The sequence below is a fragment of the Dama dama genome, chromosome 19, assembly GCF_033118175.1.
Source record: "Dama dama isolate Ldn47 chromosome 19, ASM3311817v1, whole genome shotgun sequence".
NCBI classification, from domain to species: Eukaryota; Metazoa; Chordata; class Mammalia; order Artiodactyla; family Cervidae; genus Dama; species Dama dama.
In genome coordinates this window covers 50,843,951-50,866,455 of record NC_083699.1, presented here as the reverse complement: position 1 = coordinate 50,866,455, position 22,505 = coordinate 50,843,951, and the positions used below count along the sequence as shown (strand labels likewise).

Sequence of the window (22,505 nt, the reverse complement as noted above, 5' to 3'; positions counted from 1 at the left end):
TGAAGACTGACTGCTAGGAAGAATGATTTTTTTGAAACCTCTTAATATAATTTGTCTACTTTTCCTTTAAATGTAGAACCATTATGAAGAGCCGAAGTAGATTTAAAAACTTTAAGAAAGAGCTGGAATCTATGATGGAACTGAAACTCCCACAATCCTAAAATACCATTTTCAGGCCAACTCATTGTGAAAAATCACCAGATTTACTGGTCAGATATCAAATCCAGGCAGAGCATACACAAGTTTATTTTGAAATGCAACACAGATCAGTATTTTATGAATACAACTTATTACTACATTATCAGGTAAAAACAGCTTCCAAATGCATGCATAGAAAGTTAAGCAGTCTTTGAACGCCTTATTTCTAAATATACAAAAAATACATTTAAATTATATAATTTTAGTGAATCAAAGACTTATAAAATTACAGTTTTGGTTTTCACAACATAGAAAAAATATAAAAATGACTTTATATATGGTTGTATAATTTTTTACCCGAATTTCAAAGGAACGGTATGTACCGATTTTGTCTTACAATGCTTTATCCGAAACTCAGAATTGAAACTAATTTACAGGTTGTACCACATCAATGCCAACCTTTTATTATAAATGAATAACCAAAAACACAAGTGGAAGTGAGGGCATAATCTCTTCACATGCCTCAAAGCTACGCCTTCTAAGCCCTTCCTGTCGGAAGTTTGCTCCAGAGGAACGTTTCCATCAGGGGGATGTGCTTTAATTCCATGACTAACTCCCCACAGAGCCTTTGAAAACAGTCAGTACGTGTTAAATGAATGACCCCAACCTTAGCAAACAGAACACAGCAAGATGCAGATTAGCAGCTTGTGTCAATACAGCACTACTGCGTATCTCAAAGAATTCTCTGCCAGAAGGTGGTCCCCGAAGAGGGGGATCTGAAACACCCAATCAGGTACAGGTTGGGGTGGGGGCAGATGATGCCTTTGACTCTGCCTGGAAATGAAAGTGGTTAAGTCTGACAAAATACCCACCAAAACACCACCTTCCTCATTCACACCTTACAAGAAGATGTGATATCCGGTGAGGTTAGATGTTCTCAGTTCATGAACGAACACCACCACTTCCAAAAAGAAATGAATTCACGTTAGAGATAAAGAAACCAGTTACTGAGAGAGGTGACTGAAGGACACGGTGCATGCCTTACTTATCTGCAATGAGCATTTTAAATGTTGATGGACAAAAATACACACTGGGGTTGAGACCCTTTTTGAGAAGGGAGTTGTTCGCTGCGTTCTTATTGTCAAAGTTCAATTTGATGCATGACCACTATTTGTGACAGATTGTTTTTCAGAAATAGTGACAAATTATAATAGAGAGGCCCGAATAAAACTCCCAATCCAGCAATCCTGGAAGACTTGCATTTCTCATCCCATCTTCTATAACTATTTCAAACACAAATGAAAAAAAATCTTACTCAAGTAATAAGGCTAATATAACCCAAATTGATTCTATTTTAAGGCAGAAAAACATTTTGGAAAAATAAAAAGAGAAAAAAGCATGAAAAATAATCTTTCCACATATTTTATCAAAAAGAGTAGATTCTAATCTCACCACACCCAAGTCAAGAGTGCTGCCTTTAAGAAGCAGAATTTTAATGATCAATTCAAAAATAATGTATTATACATCTGCTTGCATTAAATTTCAGGCTGCATATTTTTTCTCATTTTTCATCTTAAGTTTCAAGCTTCTATTAAAATACGCATTTAAAAGTTTTCCATTATGACATCCTTCTAATATTGGCAATTATACTTTAGTTGATAACCAGTCAGTAAACTAGTAAGCTAGACTTTTAAATGGAGAAGGCAATGGCAACCCACTCCAGTACTCTTGCCTAGAAAACCCCATGGATGGAGGAGCCTGGTAGGCTGCAGTCCATGGGGTCGCTAGGAGTCGGACACGACCTGAGTGACTTCACTTTCCCTTCTCACTTTCATGCATTGGAGAAGGAAATGGCAACCCACTCCAGTATTCTTGCCTGGAGAATCCCAGGGACGGCAGAGCCTGGTGGGCTGCTGTCTGTGGGGTTGCACACAGACCGACACGACTGAAACGACCTGGCAGCAGACTTTTAAAAGATCAACCAATTAAAACAAGGGAAAATGTTTCCGTAAAGAACACTGTATATTTAAAATCTAATGCATGTCTAAACTTGGGCTTTACATTTTCATCCAACTCTTTCTTGAAAAGTCTTAAATGCACAGTTTAGCAATTATAGTATGTAGACACGACGTTAATTAGACAATGTCCATATGTCCAAAGTATTTCTTGGCTGCTCCAAAATGCGGGGACGATACTACTTTTAGTTCATGACTGCCCAACTGGAACATTTCACTGCCTCTGGACTTACAACTTGGTGGAAATTACATAGCACCATAATAAGGAAAAGTACACAAACAGAAGAGCAGAATAAAAATGTGAAAATAAAATAATAAGGGTACATAAACCCATTCCTAACTGTTTTTCCAAACTCCATTTCTAGAGTAACACCTTCCATGTGCTTTCAAGAACAGATTCTCTACTTCTGTGCACTAGACTGGCTTCAGGTCCCTAAGCAAGAATAGCTCCTGACAAACTCCTTACTCTGGGTATTCTGAGAATGGTACTGTGAAAGATACCTGTCATTGTCTAACTACTGAGCTTTCCCTTTCTCAAAACTGTCCAGTTTTGTTAAAATAGGATTGAGGTTGAGCCCCAGTTAAGGTAGCTTCTCTACAATATACACATACTTATTAAATTCAAGCACATTTCGTAGAGGCAAGCAGTAATGACTCAATTGAAAACGAACAAAAGGGTTCTAGTTGTTTTCTGATTATAGGCACTACCCCAAAGTTTCACAGACATGTACATTGTATAATTCATTCACTAGATACGAGGGGAAGGTCCCAGCCATAACTTCAGAGCATTCCAGAGAACAAATGGCTTCCAGCATGCAGTCAAGCACTTTGAGAGGGAATGCGAAACACACTGCAGACTGAAACGTAACTGCTCCAAGTTGGGCATTCAGTGGGCACAACTTCATGACTCAGACTGTAACGCTCAAGTATTTAGTGTTACAGACCTTTTATTTATCAGACATATGAAGGAAACAGGAGGATATAAAATGCCAGATCCCTTTCCAGCGCCACCATAAATATTGGGAACTTCTGGTTGAAAGAGCATGCTGAAATGGACCGGCCAGGATGTTTTATGTAACAGCTTTTGTTTTGTTTTTTAGAAAATCCCAGGCCCACATGACACTGGATTTTGGTTTATTTATTTATTTTTTTAGTATTTAAAAATAGTTCTTACTTATTCTCTATGAAACGTATTGGGAACTGAAAAAGTCTGCAGCATTTTTTGTCATTGGAAAGTTTGTTTCTGGGGGTGTGCAGGAAGAAGGAACTATTCAAATTTCTTGTGTTCTTCAGTATGAGAAAGGACCTTTCTTCTCTGGTGTATCATGTGGAAGTATAACTGGGGAAAAACTGCAAAGAAGAGAAAGAATTGGTTAAGGAGATGATTTAAAACCACATGTTCTATGTAAAGCACATGGACTTGAGGTCCTCTCTGCCTCCGACCACCTTCTCTCCCAGCAACCAAGGATGGTAACAAGACAGGCTTGGAGAAAAAAGAAAAACACAAAGAAACTCACTTTCCTGCTTTAGCCGACGGGGAAGGGTAATGTGGATTGGAATGTCAGATACTACTGTCATTAGCATTACCAATCAAGATGCCACAGAGCTGCCAAATAATACTCTTTACACAAGCTCATGCTATCTTCACATTTATTCTCTGATTTCCCAACAACTAGGGGATGAATTCTAGTGCTGGGGTTATTCCTGTTCACAGAGGAGGAATGGAAGCCTCAGAGACGGTGGGCATTTGCCTGCGGTCTCACAGCAAATCACTGACGGTCAGGACCAGGCTCCGTGCTCCTGACCCTCAGTCTCGCCCTCTCTGTCCCCCTGCTCTGTCACCCAGGAGGATGTCCCAAAGGTACTTTCAGAGAAATGCTGTTCTTTGGGAAGACCGAGGAATGGTGTTTGATCTGAACACCACTAAGCCACGCTTGGATATGAAAAGCAGGCCCTTACACACTAGAGATTCTGTTCTTGGTCATTTCATAAGTTACTTTAAAAAGGACTGGCTCTCGATTGAACAGGGTGGTACTGCCTCTCCAGGGATAGTTGGAAGTGGGGGTGGAGTGGGGAGGTTACTGGCATTCAGTGGAAGGGGCCAGTAATGCCAAAATCCACACTGTGCCAGTCCTCTGTGACTAAGAACTGCCCCACCCCAAATGCCTACAGTGTCTCTGCTGGGAGATGGCAGCTTAACCTAGCTGACCTTCACAAGGTTACTGTAAACTGGGGGTTCAAAAACCACATAAAATATTCCAGTGAATTGGTCTTGGACGTACACCATCCACCTTCCCTTCTCAATAGCTCCAATCTCTATATTTTAGACAGTAACCTGTGTTTGGGGGGAGGTGATTTCTACTACTGCCAACTCTTCTCTGACAGTTTCTTTCCTTCCAAATGGGTTCCAAGTTGGCCAAATGTCAAATGATCCTCCCAAAGTACCAAGACATCAGTGGGTGTGTGCACACAGATTTGATAAACTGCAGAGGAGGCTCCGGCGCTGAACAGCGCTGCCATCCACTCCACTCACTATTTGCAGGCAGGAAGTTATTCACAGCAAAGACCCAGCTTGTGCATAAAATTCAACAGGGAGAGAACTATTTTGGTATGAACGCCAGAAAATTTGACAAGCTCTATAATCTAAAAACTGGAAGTAAGGATATAATTAAACCATAAGGAATGCTAATTGTAATCATTTAAAAATGTGAGGCTAGTCACATTTCTATAGATATACTTTAGTAAAGGGAAACTTTGCAGCAAAGAACACTAAGGACTTTTCCACTGGCTGCATTTGTGATTACGTCACTCATACAAAGTGTGGCTATGGACCATGGGGTCTGACAGGACAACAATCCAAAAGCCATTCAATAGGCCTTTAGTGGCAACAAGATGGCTAAATATACCTTCATCCTCATGCAAGGGCCTGCCAGCTACTGAGGCTCCTGGGTCAGAACTGGGGAGCAGATATGGCCCTTTCATTTTGTTACATTTTTCCAGAGGTTGCTCAGTGCCCGAGAGAAAGAAATGTGTAGGGGAGATGGGGAAAATGGGAGTACTTGGGTTAGAGATTCTCTGCTCCTCTGGCAGTGACTCCCCGGTGACCAGAACTTGGGGGACACTGTCTCCATCTCAATTACTCACCAACTACAGTGACTGAAATAATTTCAGATGCATGGCTGCCTGCTTTTAACTACACTGAAAATCTCAAGCTGACAACAGGCTGTTCAGAATTCTAGCCTCTGCTCTTATAGTTCAGGACATGTAGGATGGAGATGGTGGCTGTGCATGTGTCTGTCTTGGTGTGTAGGAGGGTGGGTGGGTGTCACTGGGCACATCTTCCTGTAAGGAGAAGGGCGCTCTTAAGACTTGAAGGCAGAGGGCAACTGGAAATACTCTGCTTGGGGCAAGTTCCTTCTGTTTCTCTAAAAATCCAGAGGTGTGGTTATGGTTACTGACAATGTGGACAGTGCCCTGCTTCTTGGTGACCCTGCCCTCCATCAGTGTTTCTCATTTCTCTCTGCCTTTTTTAAACCCCCAGCCCTGCAGCTAACTTTCACCAACTTGCAAAAGGGGGAGGTCAGGTAATGTTAACAGATACTGCCCATACTCATACTGCAGCTGCAGCAGAGGAGAGGAACACCCCAAAGGGAATCCAAAGCACCCTGATCTGAGAAAACTCCCAGGGCTGCGGCTCACAGGCCATGCACAACACGGGCTGCACGTGTGACAATGCATCTGGGTCAGGACCGTAACGAAGAGATGCTGCTTCCTGTAAGATATGTACATCATCCACTTCCCATGAGAGGGGATTGAAAGAAACCTAAGTTGTGGAAGGGAATCCAAATTTGGTAAAGAAGGCTGCGTGGCAACAGCAACCTCTCCTGACTCTGCATTTTCTTCTTATAAATACAAAGTTGTGGAAAGTTGGAGACATGCAGTTGGCTGGAATGAACTGTACAAACTGGTCTCAGTATTAACAACGTAAACTACTGAAAACATGCAGGGCCACTGGCTCAGGCCAGAAGCAGAGTGTGCGCCAGCAGACGTGAGTGATCTGCAGCAGGAGACAGGGTCTGCGCTGCCATCGTGAGCCTGGGTGGGGAGTGAGGGATTTGAAGGGAACCTTTTAATCTCTGTCCTTGAAATGAATCCTTTTTTTGTCCTACAAGAGTTAAGCTACCTTAGAAATGAGAGTGTGGACTTTAACCAAGCCAAGTTCTCTCATTAAAAAGAGGCTGAGAATGGTAGAAGGGGCAAGCACTGAGGTACAGAAAGCAGACGCTGGCTGAGAGGAGTCTCCCTACTCTCTGTAAGACAGCTGACCCTCGGGTCTAAGGCCAGGAAGGAAAATCCCACACAACTGGGTTTGTTTTCCTTCAGGAATCCTATCATCCTGTGCTTGACCAGGCCCCTTCTCTACTGAGAGGTCAGCAGGCAGAGGCAAAAGGTTGGCGCTGGTTGGCCCCCATAGCACAAAGAGACTAGGAGGTGCAGAGTGACTTGAGTTGCCCGGAGAACTGTTCCTGGAATACAGTCCCACCTGCAACAGACTGGAAACCTTGCAGCTACTCTGAGGTAGAGGCCCCAGGTTTCCACTAATGGGGCAGCACTTTGTTACTGGTTTGATTTCATGATAGTCTCCTGGCCCCGTTCCCAGTTATCCAACACAGCATTTATCTCCATTTACAGACTTATGCTGAATTTAAATAAATTTTGTGGTGCTCGTCAGGATAATACTGGTTAGCCTGGGTGTGGCAAAACTACAGTTAGGAATTGTTGCTCTAGAGACTGGAAATGAAACTCCAGGGGGACAAAATCGGAAAGGTGAAAGCTCTAAGTTAATTCTCACTACTTAAATTTTTACACTCTTCCATATTTATCTTTTGTTTGAAAATCAACTACCTTTTACATTTGGAGAGAGATGGCCTTTAGCCACCCTGGTTCCAGCAACAGAGAGGAGGACTTGATTGCTACTAAAGGGTATAAAAGGAATCATAAAGCAGAAGTGCATCCAAGAACTTCTCCAAGATAAATGTTCATAAGAAACTGGGATGTCGTTTTTTTCCTCAAAATGTATGAAATGCAATTTTCCACAAGGGGACACAGCTTGTCACCTGTGATTGTTAGGATGATTCATTCAGTTAATGGTGTGGGCTGAAGAAAAATCCAACCTTCCAGTCTGAATTTAACCTGAGGTTTAGGGGAGAATACAGCATCTTACAGCCTAAAATAAGATTCAGAGTCATAATGCCAATGGAAGTAGCTAAGGGAGAAGAAGCATTCAGTTTACATGGCCTTGGGTAAAACATGACTCTTGGATATGTGGAAATCAATTATAGGATAGAAACTGAACATCAAAAATTAAGAAAAGGAGTAAACAACTCTTTATCCTCAGCAAACACGACTCACTTCAGAGAAGCCTCAAACATGGCCTTTTCTCTCTGTTAATGTGCTGGTAGGCAGATTTGAATATCTATATATTTAAACCTTCAGCAGGACTATTAAAATAATCGGAAACCATCCTGAACAGAATGCTATGTCCTGTTCGGATGGCTTTAAGTGTTTATTTCCAAAAAAGAAAATAAGAAATAAAGAAAAAATCAATCTATTAATCTAGTTTTTATTTTATTTGTTTCTAGTCAACTACCAATTCCTTAAAAGTGAAGTAATGTCTATTTTGATATAGCAAAAGTGTAAAGCTCTCTCTACAGTGTTTTTCAAATACCATAACAAGCAGCTTTTAAGAGACAGAAAAAGTCAAGGTAAGGTCTCTAATGGCTTTTTTTTTTGCTTTCTATTCAGTACTTTCCTCCAATAGACAGTTAACCTATCCTGGCATTCACTGTTTCAAACATACACACTAAGGACTGCACTTTAGCAGCTGAGAGGAATTCATCTTTATTCAGTTACTACCAGAGAAAATTCTTTCTGACAGTCAGCTTCAATGAAAACCAAAGCGTCCCCGATAAATTAGATTTATGGTATAAAAACAACCAAAGGCATTTAACTCTAGCTATTGTTGAGCCGATTTTTAAAACATAAGTAAATATATGCATAAATATCTACTTACTTGGAATGTAAGAGATCATTATCAGAATTAGGAATGCATAATAATCAAAGGAGAAATTGTATTTGTTAGGTAAACTGATGGAATACAGGCCAGCCTGTCTGACAAAGGGCAAAGCGGCATATATTGTGAGCAATTCTCCCGACACTCCCATTGGGTACAGCACAATGAAGAGTGTGTACCTAAAACAAAACAAAATATTCATTACTGAGGTTTGAAGCCAGCTTCAGTAGAAAGATGCATCCTCCCACCCCTACAACCAGTACTGATTATAAGTAATCAGTACTGGTCTTGTAGAAAGCTATTGTTTATACACTTTCCTGTTTACCCACTGCTTAAAATTCAGGTTTTACAAGCCAGTTTTTGAAAAGGGCCAAAGCAGGTATGTTTCTGAATGTTCTAAAATAAAATGTATTTGGTCAGCCTCAAAATCTGGCCTGACTAAATAAACAACTCTTCAAAACAACCCCCTAAAATAACTGAGATGATGTCAAATACTGGTAAAGTAGGGGCATGGAGTCATGATTCATACTGAAGGGTCCTGCCTCATAGGTGGGTGCGGGTTTTGGGGGGAAGGTATTGAAACATGGTGTCTAAGAATCCCCACAATGCACACCAATTCTGGTCTGTGGACTGAAAAAAGCAGCATATCCAATGTGTGTATACTGCTAAGTTTTCAAAAGCCTGTACACGCTACTGTGAAAAATAAAATACATGCTAAGTTTAAAAAATATTAAAAATTTTATGATAGCCTTGGTCATGATGTAACTTTCCAGTCCCCCTCCCCCCCAAAAAACCCAATTACTATCACATGGGTGACTCTACACAATTTTCTTCACTTTAAAAAGGAATTTCTCATGTTTTAAAAAGAATTTTGGAGAGACTCACCCTATGGAACTAACTGGAAGCCATGATTTGCTAAACAAATCATCAGCTCATGTTTAAAAAGCCTTTGGCTGTTTGTGGCTGACAGTAAATACTGGGCTCTAAACCTCTGCATACAGGAAATATGCTGATGAAAGAAAGATATGTTCTCCACTGTCACCTTCAGCCATTCTCAGGAGGAGGGTGGAAAAGCACGCCTCTTCCAAGGGCCACAGAAGACAGCGGACAAAGGAATCTTTCTCTAATACTAAAACCAGAGTTTGGTTAATAAACTTGCCCTATAACTAGGATAGATGGCTTTCTATTTTTCTATTAGCTTTGCTGCCCAACTTGGTTAGAAACTGCTATACTTTTCCCATTCTCCTCCTTTCCTAATACAAATGTTTACGGGGGGGGGGGGGGTGGTGGAGAAAAGAAAAAGAAGTTCACATGCTTTGGAAGCATTTGGTTTACGTCTCCGTTTAATCATTAAACTCATAAATTGTCTAGGAACCACCGTTTTCATTTTATGAAATGAGGCACTTTGGCCCGAAGGACAATTTTGATCCTTTGGCTTTGTCACTCATTCCTGTAGTCTTTTCTAACTCAGAAAGTTGCTCACAACTGTGTCACAGGTTAGTTCAGATAATCAGATGAATGATCAGAAATTCACCAAATTCATAACAAATACTACTGCTAAAAATAATCAAAGCAAACTAAACCGATAATATGCTAAAAGTGCCCTGTAACATATGTTATTAATTAAAGAGTAATTTAAGAATTACTGTGTTGGAAAAATTGAGACGGGAATTGGACTTGGTCCCAAAAAACCATCATAATGGCAGAAGCTCATCAGTAAAGTTTTCTGTGGACAAAAAAGGGATGCTATATCAAATCTCTATTGAATAATTTAACTGAGAGAATTGATCCCAAATAAATCACTTAAGTAGAGATAAAAAATTTAAAAATGTTTTTATAAATCACAGTTACATAGTCACTTGTCCTGATGAAATCCACAGAGCAGAATTTTATCCAACCCCTATCTCACACAAATTTTAGAAATAAAAAATAGTATTTAGGCAATAGAGAAACAGTACAGTGATAGAACACTTCAAAAGTTAGCCTTCATTCCTGTACTTCTTTACCTGGCCCATTTGATGAGGTAAGGCAGATGGTTTAATAGACTGAATGTATAAAAGGAGTAACGGATAATTTCTGTGATTGTCCAGGCAATAACAAACAGGAGGACACTGTCTTCACTCTGGACCTGTAGGAAAAGAAGACAAAGGAAAAAGCAAACACATAAAACATTTTACCAAAGAAGCACTCACAGTGTGGAGAGCTGAGTCCTTTCCCCCTTGCTGAGTTGGTGGGGCTGAAGTCAACACAGCTCCTGGTCTGTAGCCTCAGGGCCCACAGCATGGCACAGAAAGAGTTGGCCACATGAAGAATACAGACATGTCTATGACAACAACTGCAGAGCCAAGGGACGAGGGGCAAGTGAGAAGAGACTTGGCTTGCTGACGAGTAAGAGAGACAGGGAGGGGGAATTACATGAGCTGGAGCCCACAGGGAGAAACAAATACGATGAGTGAGTTTCTGCGTGTTTGCTTGCTGACATGATGTGGAGAATGTGAACCGGTGTTGTGGGAGCCAAGAATGCTTAGGCAATACAGTAGAAAGGTGAACTGGTGAAAAGCTTGGGTTCCATTAATAAAAATTTAATTTGATTTCCATGACAACTTAGAATCCAACGAAATTTCAGAGAAGGGCAACATAATGATAAAAACACAACTGAGGATGAAGCTAATTCCCTGGGCAGGATAAATTCATGTGGGGGAGGCTGGAGAGGCAAGCCCATTTATTCTCTCCCACTGGTGACTTCTGATCCCAGATGAGCCTGGTTTAACTCAAGGATCACAGAGGCTTCCATGCTGATCACAGGAGGTGGCAAAAGCCAGAAGAACTTTGGGATTCTCAGCCTCCTCTGAAGTTGTTTTCATGCTGAAAAACCAATATGCTTCTAATAAGGCTCCTTAGTCAGTCAGTTCAGCAGCTTAGCTGTGTCTGACTCTTTGCGACCCCATGGACTGCAGCATGCCGGGCTTCCCTGTCCATCACCAACTCCCAGAGCTTACTCAAACTCATGGCCATCAAGTCGGTGATGCCATCCAACCATCTCATCCTCTGTTGTCCCCTTCTCCTCAAGCCTTCAATCTTTCCTAGTATCAGGGTCTTTTTCAATGAGTCAGTTCTTCAGATCAGGTGGCCAAAGTACTGGAGTTTCAGCTTCAGCATCAGTCCCTCCAATGAATATTCAGGACTGATTGATTTCCTTTAGGATTGACTGGTTTGATCTCTGCAGTCCAAGGACTCTTAAGAGTCTTCTCCAGCACCAATTCAAAAGCATCAGTTCTTCAGTTCTCAGCTTTCTTTATAGTCCAACTCTCACATCCACACATGACTACTGGAAAAACCATAGCTTTGACTAGATGGACCTTTGTCAGCAAAGTAATGTCTCTGTCTAGGTTGGTCATAGCTTTTCTTCCAAGGAGCATCTTTTAATTTCATGGCTGCAGTCACCATCTGCATTGATTTTGGAGTCCCCCAAAATAAAGTCTCTCACTGACTTCTTAGGTATTTTCATTTTAGGGGATGTTCTCATGATATGCCTCAGATTGCAAATCTTGCATGAAAATTTATTACTGTGGTATTAACTTTCAGCACACCCAGCGTTCCCACTCCAGCTAAGTTTATGATGATCCTTCACGCTTGAAAACCAATAGTAAGAATAAGAAACAACCTTGCACCTCAATTCACTTATATTTTCTTACATCCAAAAAGGGCAGTTAGAGTTGTATGTAAATAAGAAATTCCACCGAGCAAACCAAACAAATATCATTTACAATGTAAGACATTAAATGTCTTACTCCTAACATCTAATATAACAAAGGTATGGCATTCTAACCTTAACTTTTGCTTCTCTGCATTTGGAATGTTATTGAGCACTTAATTCTTCCTCAGAAAGTGAACATGGAGGGATCTGCCTACACAATGAAATAAGCAGTCATTTACATACCTATTAACTAAATTGTTCTGACAAAGAACTTTATAAATCCACAGTTACTATTCTCTAAAAATAATAAGAATTTTATACTGTCAAGAGTGAGAATACTTCTGTTTTCCTGGTGCTCCTATATTAGCCAAAGTAAAGCAAAAGCTAAACTCCTTTAAAGCTTTCATGTTTGATTTTTCAGTCTGTCCACAAATCCTTGCTTAAAACCCATCTATACCAAAATATAATTTCAAAGCACACTTTGCTTTTTTTTATATACTTTGTAATCCTCATCTTAAGGAGATATATTTTTACAGCTATGGGTTGAAAGCCTTCCTCAAAGATCTTTGGGTTATAATAGAGGTTCTTCTCTAATATTTTGCATTGTAATAGTCTTGAAAGCAGGAAGCGTGTTTTATTCATTTTTTGATTCCCAAAAGCACTTTGAGCTTTTCACAAGTAGGAGCTCAATAGATATTTGTGGAGCAAAACAATTCAATCCTAATCAGCTGCCTGCGCTTTGATACCTGATACTAGTTTCTGTGTAGTCTTGGAGGCTTTCAAATAGGGAAAAGCAGACAAGCAGGCCCCCCCAGCCTTCTGCTCTGATCCAGTCTAGAAGGTATTTGATTCACACACACCCTCAGTTAGACCAAAAGGACTGCAACAAACTCAGACTCAGGATGAATGTGAAAACAGTCTGTTTCCAGAACCCAGCTGTGAAGACCATGTCATAATTTTAAAAAGCCTAAGGATAGGGAAAATGACCATTTTGTACAAATGATATCTTCAGATCTACAGGAAGTACAACATGTTATTAAGAAGGGGCTCGTGTAAAGTCAGAGATCAAGCTTATCAATTTGCAGATAACTATCCAGTAACACAAAATAGGGGTAGAATGGAATGAGTTAAAATGAGTTAATGAGTAAAAATGAGCAGTTTGGGCTAGGTTGACCAAAAATGTTTTAAAGCCATGTTTCAAAGCTGCATGCCCACACTCATGGCACAAATGAGGGCGTGGGCATGGGGCAACCACGTCATCCAGGAAATCTTCCTTTGCTTGGGGTAGTGAGCTGTGTGTTGGACCCTCCACACTGCAGACGGCAGATTTCAGCCCCCTGCTCTACAGTGAGAGAGGAGGCATGGGGAGTGGGTGGCTTGTGTAAATTAGCCAAGGGAGTTTACACAGAAATTCAAGCTTGAGAAACAAATGGGCACAAGAGAAAAACCTTTATACACAAACAGCATCATATGTTGGACTTCAAGGCTCGGGGAGTATCAGTACATGAAAAGCTGTCATTTTTATTACATTCAAAGAAAAACAGATGGTGCCACACAAGAAAATCTCTATGAAGAAACTCTATTCTTCTTAGCCTTTTGGAACCTACCGCTCACCACTCTGGTTATTTCAAAGAAATCCCCTGATCAAGCCTTCTGGTAAGGCTTCTCTCTTCTTGATATCCCTTTCATTTGTGAAGAGAATGTTTATGTTTCTCCTCTGGCTGCCATAAAAAAACACCATAGTCTGGGTGGCTCAAACAGCAGAAAAGTGTTTTCTCACAGTTTTACAAGTCCAAGAGCAGGGTGCCACCATGTTGCTTCCTTGTGAGGACCCTTTTCCTTGTTCATTCCAGGTACCTCAATTAAATGGAATGATACTATGTTTCCTTCTGCATCTGGCTTATTTCACTGAGTGTAATGTTTTCAAAGTTCATCCCTGTTGAAGCATCTATCAGAATTGCCGTCCTTTTAAAGGCTGAATATTATATTGTATGTAAATACCACATTTTGTTTAATGATTCAATTACTGATGGACATTTGCATTGCTTCCACCTTCTGGCTGCTGCTATGAACATGAGTGTACACATATCTATTTGAGCACCTGTTTTTTCAATTCTGTTGGGTATGCCTAGAAGTAGAATTGTTAGATCATACAGTACTATGTTTAGCTTTTTGAAGAACTGCCGAACTGTTTTCCACACTGGCTACATCATTTTACATTCCTACCAACAGTGCAAAAAGGTTCCAATTTCTTCAGGTGTTTACCACCATTTTGCTATTTTCCTTTTTTTTCCTGACAGTAACCATCCTAATGAGTACAAAGTGGCATCTCATTGTAGTTTTGATATGCATTTTTTCATGTGCTTATCAGTCATCTGTGTATCTTCTTTTGAGAAATGTCTTTTGCCCATTTTTAACTTTGGGGGAAATAATCTTTTTAATAATTATGATGACAATAGCAGTAAAAATAATTATACATAATAGTATAATTGAATAATAGTATAACTCAATTCATACTATATGCCAAGCACTTTTGAACATATATTACCTCTTCGAACCCCCATTTTACAGATGGGAAAAGTGAGGTTTACAGATGTTGAACCCGGCCTGTGCCCCCAAGCTCTGAACAGTTCTGACTTGTCTTCCCGGGGTTCAGACACACACACACAACCCTGCTGCTATGGGGAGAATATCCCTCTTGCAGTTGAGGATGAGGAGGTGAGGGAGAGACACAGGTGGCAGGCTAAAGACATGGCTAGTGTGGCTGGAAAATCAGCTACATGTTGTAAATAAGTAAACCGAGTAAATAAAACAATACAGTTCAAAAAATGGACTTCTTGCCATTGGGACAGGTATTTACAAACATGGAAGGGAGAACTCTAGAAAGAATACCATGGTGTTGGATTGTAATTGGAGGAACTGGTACAAGCCCATGATTTTATAACACAGATTTATATACTTATATACATATATAAACTATACATTGAATATATATTTACACACATTTATACACAATGATATACTGTTAGATGTACATGTGTATGAGTATACATATATGTATATGTTGTTGCTGTTAAGTTGCTATGTTGTACTCAACTCTGACCCCGTGGACTGTAGCACATCGGGCTCCTCTGTCCTCCACTATCTCCTGGAGTTTGCTCAAATTCATGCCCATTGAGTTGGTGATTATATCTAATCATCTCATCCTCTGTCTTCTCCTTTTGCCTTTCATCTTTCCCAGCATCAGGGTCTTTTCCAATGAGTTGGCCTCTTCAGATCATGTGGTCAAAGTTTTGGAGCTTCAGCATCAGTCCTTCCAGTGAATTTCCAGGGTTGATTTCCTTTAAGATTGACTGGCTTGATCTCCTTGCAGTCCAAGGGACTCTCAAGAGTCTTCTCCACCACCACAGTGTGAAAGCATTAATTCTTCAGTGCTCAGCCTTCATTATGGCCCAGCTCTCACATCTGTACATGACTACTGGAAAAACCATAGCTTTGACCACAAAATGAGATCTCTGCTTTTTAACACTATTCTAGATTTGTCATAGCTTTTCTTCCAAGGAGTAAGCGTCTTTTAATTTCATGTCTGCAGTCACTGTCCTCTGACTTTGGAGCCCAAGAAAATAATATGTATCACTGCTTCCATTTTCTCCTTCTATTTGCCATGCAGTGATGGGACCTTAGTTTTTTTTAACGTTGAGTTTCAACCCAGGTTTTTCACTCTCCTCTTTTACCCTCATCAAGAAGCTCTTTAGTTTCTTTTTACTTTCTGCCATTAGAGTGGTATCATCTGCATATTTAAGGTTGCTGATATTTCTCCTGGCAATCTTGATTTCAGCTTGTGATTCATTCAGCCTGGTATTTCGCATGATGTACTCTGCATATAAGTTGAACAAACAGGGTGACAATATGCAGCCTTGACATATTCCTTTCCCAATTTTGAACCAGTCAGTCATTCCATGTTCCATTTAAGTTTCTGTTGCTTCTTGATCCATATACAGGTTTCCTGAGAGACAGGTAAGGTGGTCTGGTATTCCCATCTCTTAAAAATTTTTCCATAGTTTGCTATGATCCACAGAGTCAAAGGCTTTAGCATAGTCAATGAAGCAGATGTTTTTCTGGAATTCCCTTGCTTTCTCCATGATCCAGTTAATGTTGGCAACTTGACCTCTGGTTCTGCTGCCTCTTGGAAACCCAGCTTGTACATTTGGAAGTTCTCAATTCACATATTGCTAAAGCCTAGCTTGAAGGATTTTGAGCATAACCTTAGCATGTGACATGAGTGCAATTGTGTGGCAGTGTGAACATTCTTTGGCATTGCCCTTCTTTGGGATTGGAATGAAAACTGACTGTTCCCAGTCCTGTGGCCACTGCTGAGTTTTCCAAGTTTGCTGACATATTGAGTATAGCACTTTAACAGCATCATCTTTTAGGATCTGAAATAGCTCAGCTGGAATTCCATCATGTCCACTAGCTTTGTTCATAGTAATGCTTCCTAAGGCCTACTTGACTTCACACTCCAGGAAGTGCAGCTCTAGGTGAGTGACCATACCTTCGTCGTTGTCTGGGTCATTAAGACCTTTTTTGTATAGTTCTTCTGTGTATTCTTGCCACCTCTTCTGTTTCTATTAGGTTCTTACCATTTCTGTCCTTAATAAAGTGCCAATTCTCACATGAAGTGTTTCCCTGATCTCTCCAATTTTCTTGAAGAGATCTCTGATGTTTCCCATTCTATTGTTTTCCTCTATTTCCTGTACTCCAAGGCCAAACTTGCCATCCACAAAGGGAAAAAAAGGACACTGTTTAGACTGTTGGTGAATTCTGAGTGAAGTCTGGGGGTAGGACGGTATATGTTATCAGTTTTGGCTGCCATATTGGGGGGTTGTATGCAGGTGATGTAGAAGAGTGTCTGAAACATGCACTTGAGTATTTAGGGGGGACAGGACATCATGTACAGCTTGCTCTCAAGGTTCAGGAAAAAAACGACATGCAAATACAGAGGAATAGATGATGGAACAAATGTAGTAAAATGTCAATAGCTGGAAAATCTGAATGAAGGAAATATGAGAGTCTTTTGTACTGTTCTAATTTAAACTTTCTGTAAACCTGAAATGATTTCCAAATAAATTATTTTAAAACATCACCTGAGTATTAAGTATTAACCACTCTGGGGACATAGTTAGAAGCAAACAATATCACCTGGTTTCTATAAATTGCCTTTGATATGAAGAATCTAAATCTGCTGGAAGAGGCGGGCTACATAACCATAAAAGAAGATGTAAGAACATTTATAACAAAAACTATCAATAAAAGCACATTTGAGATGGAACAACAGATTTAATGCTGAGGCTAAACAGGCATCCGAATTACTACTGTCTTATACTGTAAGTACCCCAAGGGCAGGTCCAAAAACTCCCTTTGAAAAAGGGGTTAGCTTACTTAAAAGGCAAAATGAGATTTTCAATAAATGCTTTAGATTAGGATAATAATGATGATTAAGATAATGATAACTCCCATTAGCAGGGCTAATTATCCCTTAAATATGGTAAAAGTAATTATGTATAAATCTTCACCAGCTAACTGTGAAACTATTTTAATAAGTATAAAGAATTCATTCCTATGTGAACAGTCAATTATATCTCTGTTTTAAAAGTCAATTATATCTCTGCTTCAGGACACAGAGAAGAATTCAATACAGTTATACAAAAAATTGTCACTGAAAGTTTGGGAAAAGATAAGGTTACATTATAGCTAATATGTAACTAACATTTACTGAGCACCTACTAAGTGCCAGGCACTGTTCTAAATGCTTTATATGTATCACCGGATTGTACCTTCAGGACCACCCAATGAGGAGGAACAAGTGGGCCTGGGAGACTGGAACAGCTCCTCAGGAGCTGGACCAGGCTGGTATAGCCCTCAGCTGGGCAGCTGGAGTGTGACACGTGGTGCCAGCAGCCTGTCTTTCCTGCCGTGTCAGTTAACCCACTCTAAGGCACTGCTTGACCCTGCTCCCGAGCAAGCCCTGTGAAGGCAGCACCTGTGATTTCTCTTTTCCATGCATCCCTAGTGCTGAGACGATACCAGAGCAGAGAAGGTATTGAATAAGTATTTGCTGGCCTGTCTGCAGCCTGGCCTGCATGTTCTCTGCCTTGGCTGCAATAGCCTTGGGTGAGGAGGGCTGGGCCCCTGGGAGAGTGAGGTCACAGAGCTACTGCCTTGAGGGTGACGTCAGCAGAATGTTTGGGCTGGGGCACAGGACAGTTCTGACGACAATCCTGGTCCTTTCCATAACTTTATTAAGTTTTTTTGAACAAAAATGTAACTCATCTAGTTATCTACTTAAAAGGAATGTCCTCCTTGATAAGAAATTGAAATGTAATAAATACTGACGTGTGGTGGTTAAAAAAAAAGATGTCTGGGTAAGTGTTGGTCTTTTCACATGGCAACTCTCTGTGTAAACTACCCATGATTTAACGTTTACGGGGGAGGGGACGAGGCAGAGGGTGAGATGCATGGAGAGAGTAACGTGGAAATTACAACACTGTATGTAAAATAGACAGCCATGGGAATTTGCTGTGTGATTCGGAACTCAGATAGGAGCTCTACGACAATCTGGGAGGGTGGGGAGGGGAGGGAGACCCCGGAGGGAGGGGACAGGAGTGTACTTATGGCTCATTCTTGTTGATGTACGACAGAAAACCACAAAATTCTGTAAAGCAACTATCCTTCAATTAAAAAATAAAATAAAAACCTATGATAGGATACACAGTAAACAAACCAGAAAACAATACTCCTTTTATATGGAAAAATGTGAGCTATATTAATATACTTCCCTTTTAAAGGAGAGAAAAATATGCAACTACATAGATTTTTCTTAACCTACAATGACAAGAGGGGCTGATTAACAGTAACTGAGAACTACTCTTTAATATGGATGATGGCCTAGTTAAATGTTTTGGCTTACCGAAACAAGTCTTGGTCATGAAATTAACTTTTCTGAACATGCAATGAGAAAACTGTATAAGCATGCGGTAAATAAGCAATGCACGATCAATTCTGCATTTATGACAAAATCAGACATGCAGGTCTGAATGATAAAATGTTCCCATTAGTCCAACTTTAATGCTACTACCTGCTCAGCCCATTTCCCGGGAAATATGAAGAAAGAATGGCAATTTCCCACAACTAGCCTCTTCTCAATCACTGCAACTCTGGAAGCAAACGGACCTCCAGGCTTCCAGGCTGCACGTTCTTATCCTTTCCCAGCTTCAACATCCTCATATGGAAACTGAGGCAACATATTTGCCTTTGCATGGGTTCACGTGAGGTTAGAAAAACCTATCAAGAGCTTAGTAAAGTGCTAGCCATTCATAAATAGCAGTTATTATTTTTATTCCATGAATGGAAAATTCAATTCAACAAATATTTATTAAGTTTCTACTATCTATGCTAGTCACTGCTGGGATCCAGTACAGGCTGGTGGCTGCCTCTTAGGCTTAATTACTAAAATAATATTTTGCTTTGTCATTGTGTTTTCTGTTAAGTGTTAAAGCATTAGCCTGGACCAAATCTGGGATGTTTAAGGATCTCACCAGCTGCTAGCCTTTCCCAATGTTCTTCCTAAGTTCAGTTTGATTCTCTCAATTCCAAATAGCATGTTATTAACAGTTTTCATGGAACTATTACCTTCAACAAAACTCAAGTATAAGGACTGTATCAGAAAACAGTTATTAATTAGTTCCACCTTGATCATACATATCCAATACAGCCTAAGTATTCTATGAAGCAACAGTCCTTTAACTATTGCCAAGACAGCCTGAGATCAATATGCCCAGCAGTAGGTTACTGTGGTCTCATGGGGAGAACTGGGGCAGTCACCCCACAGTCTGCCCCCAGACCTCTAAATGCATCATCCCAGTGTACCTACCCAACACTCTAGAGGGGACAGGATAGATCACTGTCAGAAGTGTAACTGACATGGTCAAAAGAACATGAAATGAGCAATATACACTGTGAAATATCATGGTTCTTTTGTTCTATGATGGTTTAATAATTGCAAAAATGTAAGACAGAAAATAAAAACAAAGGCTTTGAGTATCATCTCTTGAAATATAAATATTAAAACAATGGCCCAAAAAAAGGAAAAAAAAAAATGGCCCATAAGCCTGGATCACAAACACTTTGTTTTGAGTTTGTACAGTGCTTTAGAAAATATTTGAGCCAGTTTTTTAAGTTGAGAGATTTCACATTAAAAAATCTGTATTTCTGCTTTTTTCTTAAAAAAAAAAAAAAGGTGACTGCATAACACTAGATCAATTTGCCAATTACTAGCTGAGGTGAGTACCACCTTTGTTCTGAGGTGATGTAGACATTCCAGTTATCATATTTTTCTTGAAATTTCTTTTAACACCCACCTGGGGGACAGACATCTGATACCAGTTGATAAGCTCTGCTACTGATGGCAAGATGCTACATAAATGTTAACATGACTATTTGAAAAACTCTAAAATTAAAAAACAGTATTTAGTATATAAAAACTTGGTTAATTTGATTAGTGTTTACACTTGAGGCTCTCAACATATACTGCTTTGAAACACTGACCTCAATGAAAGAGTCCTTAAACTTGTCTTAACAAGACAGCACCAATGCAGAAGGCAAAAGAGAGGCACAATTATCAGGTTTTCAGTTATCCTGGTAATACTTTTATCAGAGCAAAATATAGTAAAGGGGAGAAGATACCAAAACTCATCCTGTTAAAAACAAATGTTTTTGACGGCAATTTAAAGGAAAGATAAGTTAAAAATCTTTAATGCATCAAGCCTAATAATTAGTCTCCCCCCTCCCTTTCAAATGCAGGCATACCCTCAGCATGCTTCCACACACATCCACATGTGGATATCAAGTCACGTCTTACAAATTCCCGAAGTGCACCAGGGTTTCACTTCAGACTTGAAAGGGCTCCATTCTCTGGAAAATGCAGACGACTTAGTAATATGCTTAATTTTATCTGTGATGCATCACGGCTTTTAACGAGAGCTTCCTGACTATACAGGGCTTCTTGACATGGGTAGGTAAAAAAGGTTATTGAATCCTCCTCCTGGAAGCCATGGAAATAGACTTCATATGTACTTCATGGAAGCAAAGGAATGGGGATATCTTCAGGTTCCCCTGTTGTCTTCAAGGTTCCCACCAAGACCAGTTACCTGCTGCATTCACTGTGCAAGTCAACTGCCAAGAGACTGAATGCACTGGTATTCTTGTCAATTTATGTATTTTTAAATGACCTGATATTTCATATTCATGCTGAAAATATAGTTATACTGAAAAAGCAACAGTATACAAAGGACCGCTTTGGCAAAGGAGCAGATAATTTGAGATAGTTCTTCCTCCTACATATTAAAAGTTTCCAAATGAATATTAATCAATGCTTTAAAAATTCCACTTATTGTACCGTGGAGCACACCTGTTTAAAAGCAGTTTATTGCTAATAATTTTTAACTTTCCTTGACTCTGCTGACATATTTTAGCAATGCTCACGAAGCATGCCAATCATCTTTTACAGTGTGAGGTGAGAACCTTTGAGCTCATGGGGATAATAACGTTGACTATATTTCTAAGGTATCCTTGAAGTCAAATAGGAGAGACAAGGTCTACGAAACGGTTTTCAGCAAAGCCAAACGTGGGACATGGTATCATGGTCACTCCACTGCAAAGGCCAAACTCCAGGTCTCTGAAAGGTGGAATCTGTATGGCCTCCTGCCTCACCAGTTAACGAACTGCTATCTTTGCAACAGATGAGAATACCACACAGTTTCCCACACCTGCAATCAGGATTTTTAAAAGAGTTTAATTTAGAGTACTAAAAGAATTCCTGGATTTAAAGAACACAGCATACCAAGTATGTCATATAAATTTCCTGTGGCTACATGTTTTTTTTCTTTTAAATCATACAATCTTGCACATGAGATAAAATATATGAAAACCTAATTGACTGAAATAAAGAGAATGGTAAATACTGTGTTGGCCAAAAAGTTTGAGTTTTTCCATAAGATGTTACAGAAAAACTCGAATGAACTTTCTGGCCAACCCAATAATATTACACTGAATAACTACAGCTACACTGTCCAATGCAGTAACCTCCAATCACATGTGGCTATTTAAAATTAAATTACATTAAAATTCAGTTCTTTAGTCACTCAGAGGTTATTTCAAGGGTTCAATATGTGCACACATACAACTAGGAGCTACTATGTTGAACAGCAGAGGCACAGAACATTTTTTTCATTGCTAAAAATTCCTATGGACAGTCCCAAAATAGAAGAAATATTCAAAAGAAAAATGTTCGTAACCAACATGCTTCTATCACTATACAGGACCAAAAAATTACCCTTTTTGGCTTGAAATAAACATCTCAATTCACTTTACTCTCAAATCATGGATGAAAACTGGTTTTAGTGTCAGAATTCACTTACTGTAACTCTCCACTGACAGTACAACTTGACAGCATAGCTCAAATAACAGGCTTACTTCCCTGAGTCATTCTTCAACTTAAGCTGAACATATAACCAGAGCTGAAACC

At 39.8% G+C, this 22,505-nt stretch overlaps 1 protein-coding gene across 1 annotated transcript in view; it reads right to left on the bottom strand.

Moving 5' to 3' along the window:
* Nucleotides 1–217: 217 nt before the first annotated feature.
* The window catches only part of HACD2 (3-hydroxyacyl-CoA dehydratase 2), an 88,951-nt gene continuing 66,663 nt past the window's right edge, over nt 218–22,505 (bottom strand). The window contains exons 5-7 of the mRNA XM_061167000.1: nt 10,233–10,354; nt 8,227–8,405; nt 218–3,503 (exon numbers count right to left, since the gene is read on the bottom strand). Of these exons, the coding sequence (XP_061022983.1) occupies nt 3,421–3,503; nt 8,227–8,405; nt 10,233–10,354 (384 nt within the window). The 3' untranslated portion in view covers nt 218–3,420. The remainder of the gene's footprint in view (nt 3,504–8,226; nt 8,406–10,232; nt 10,355–22,505) is intronic.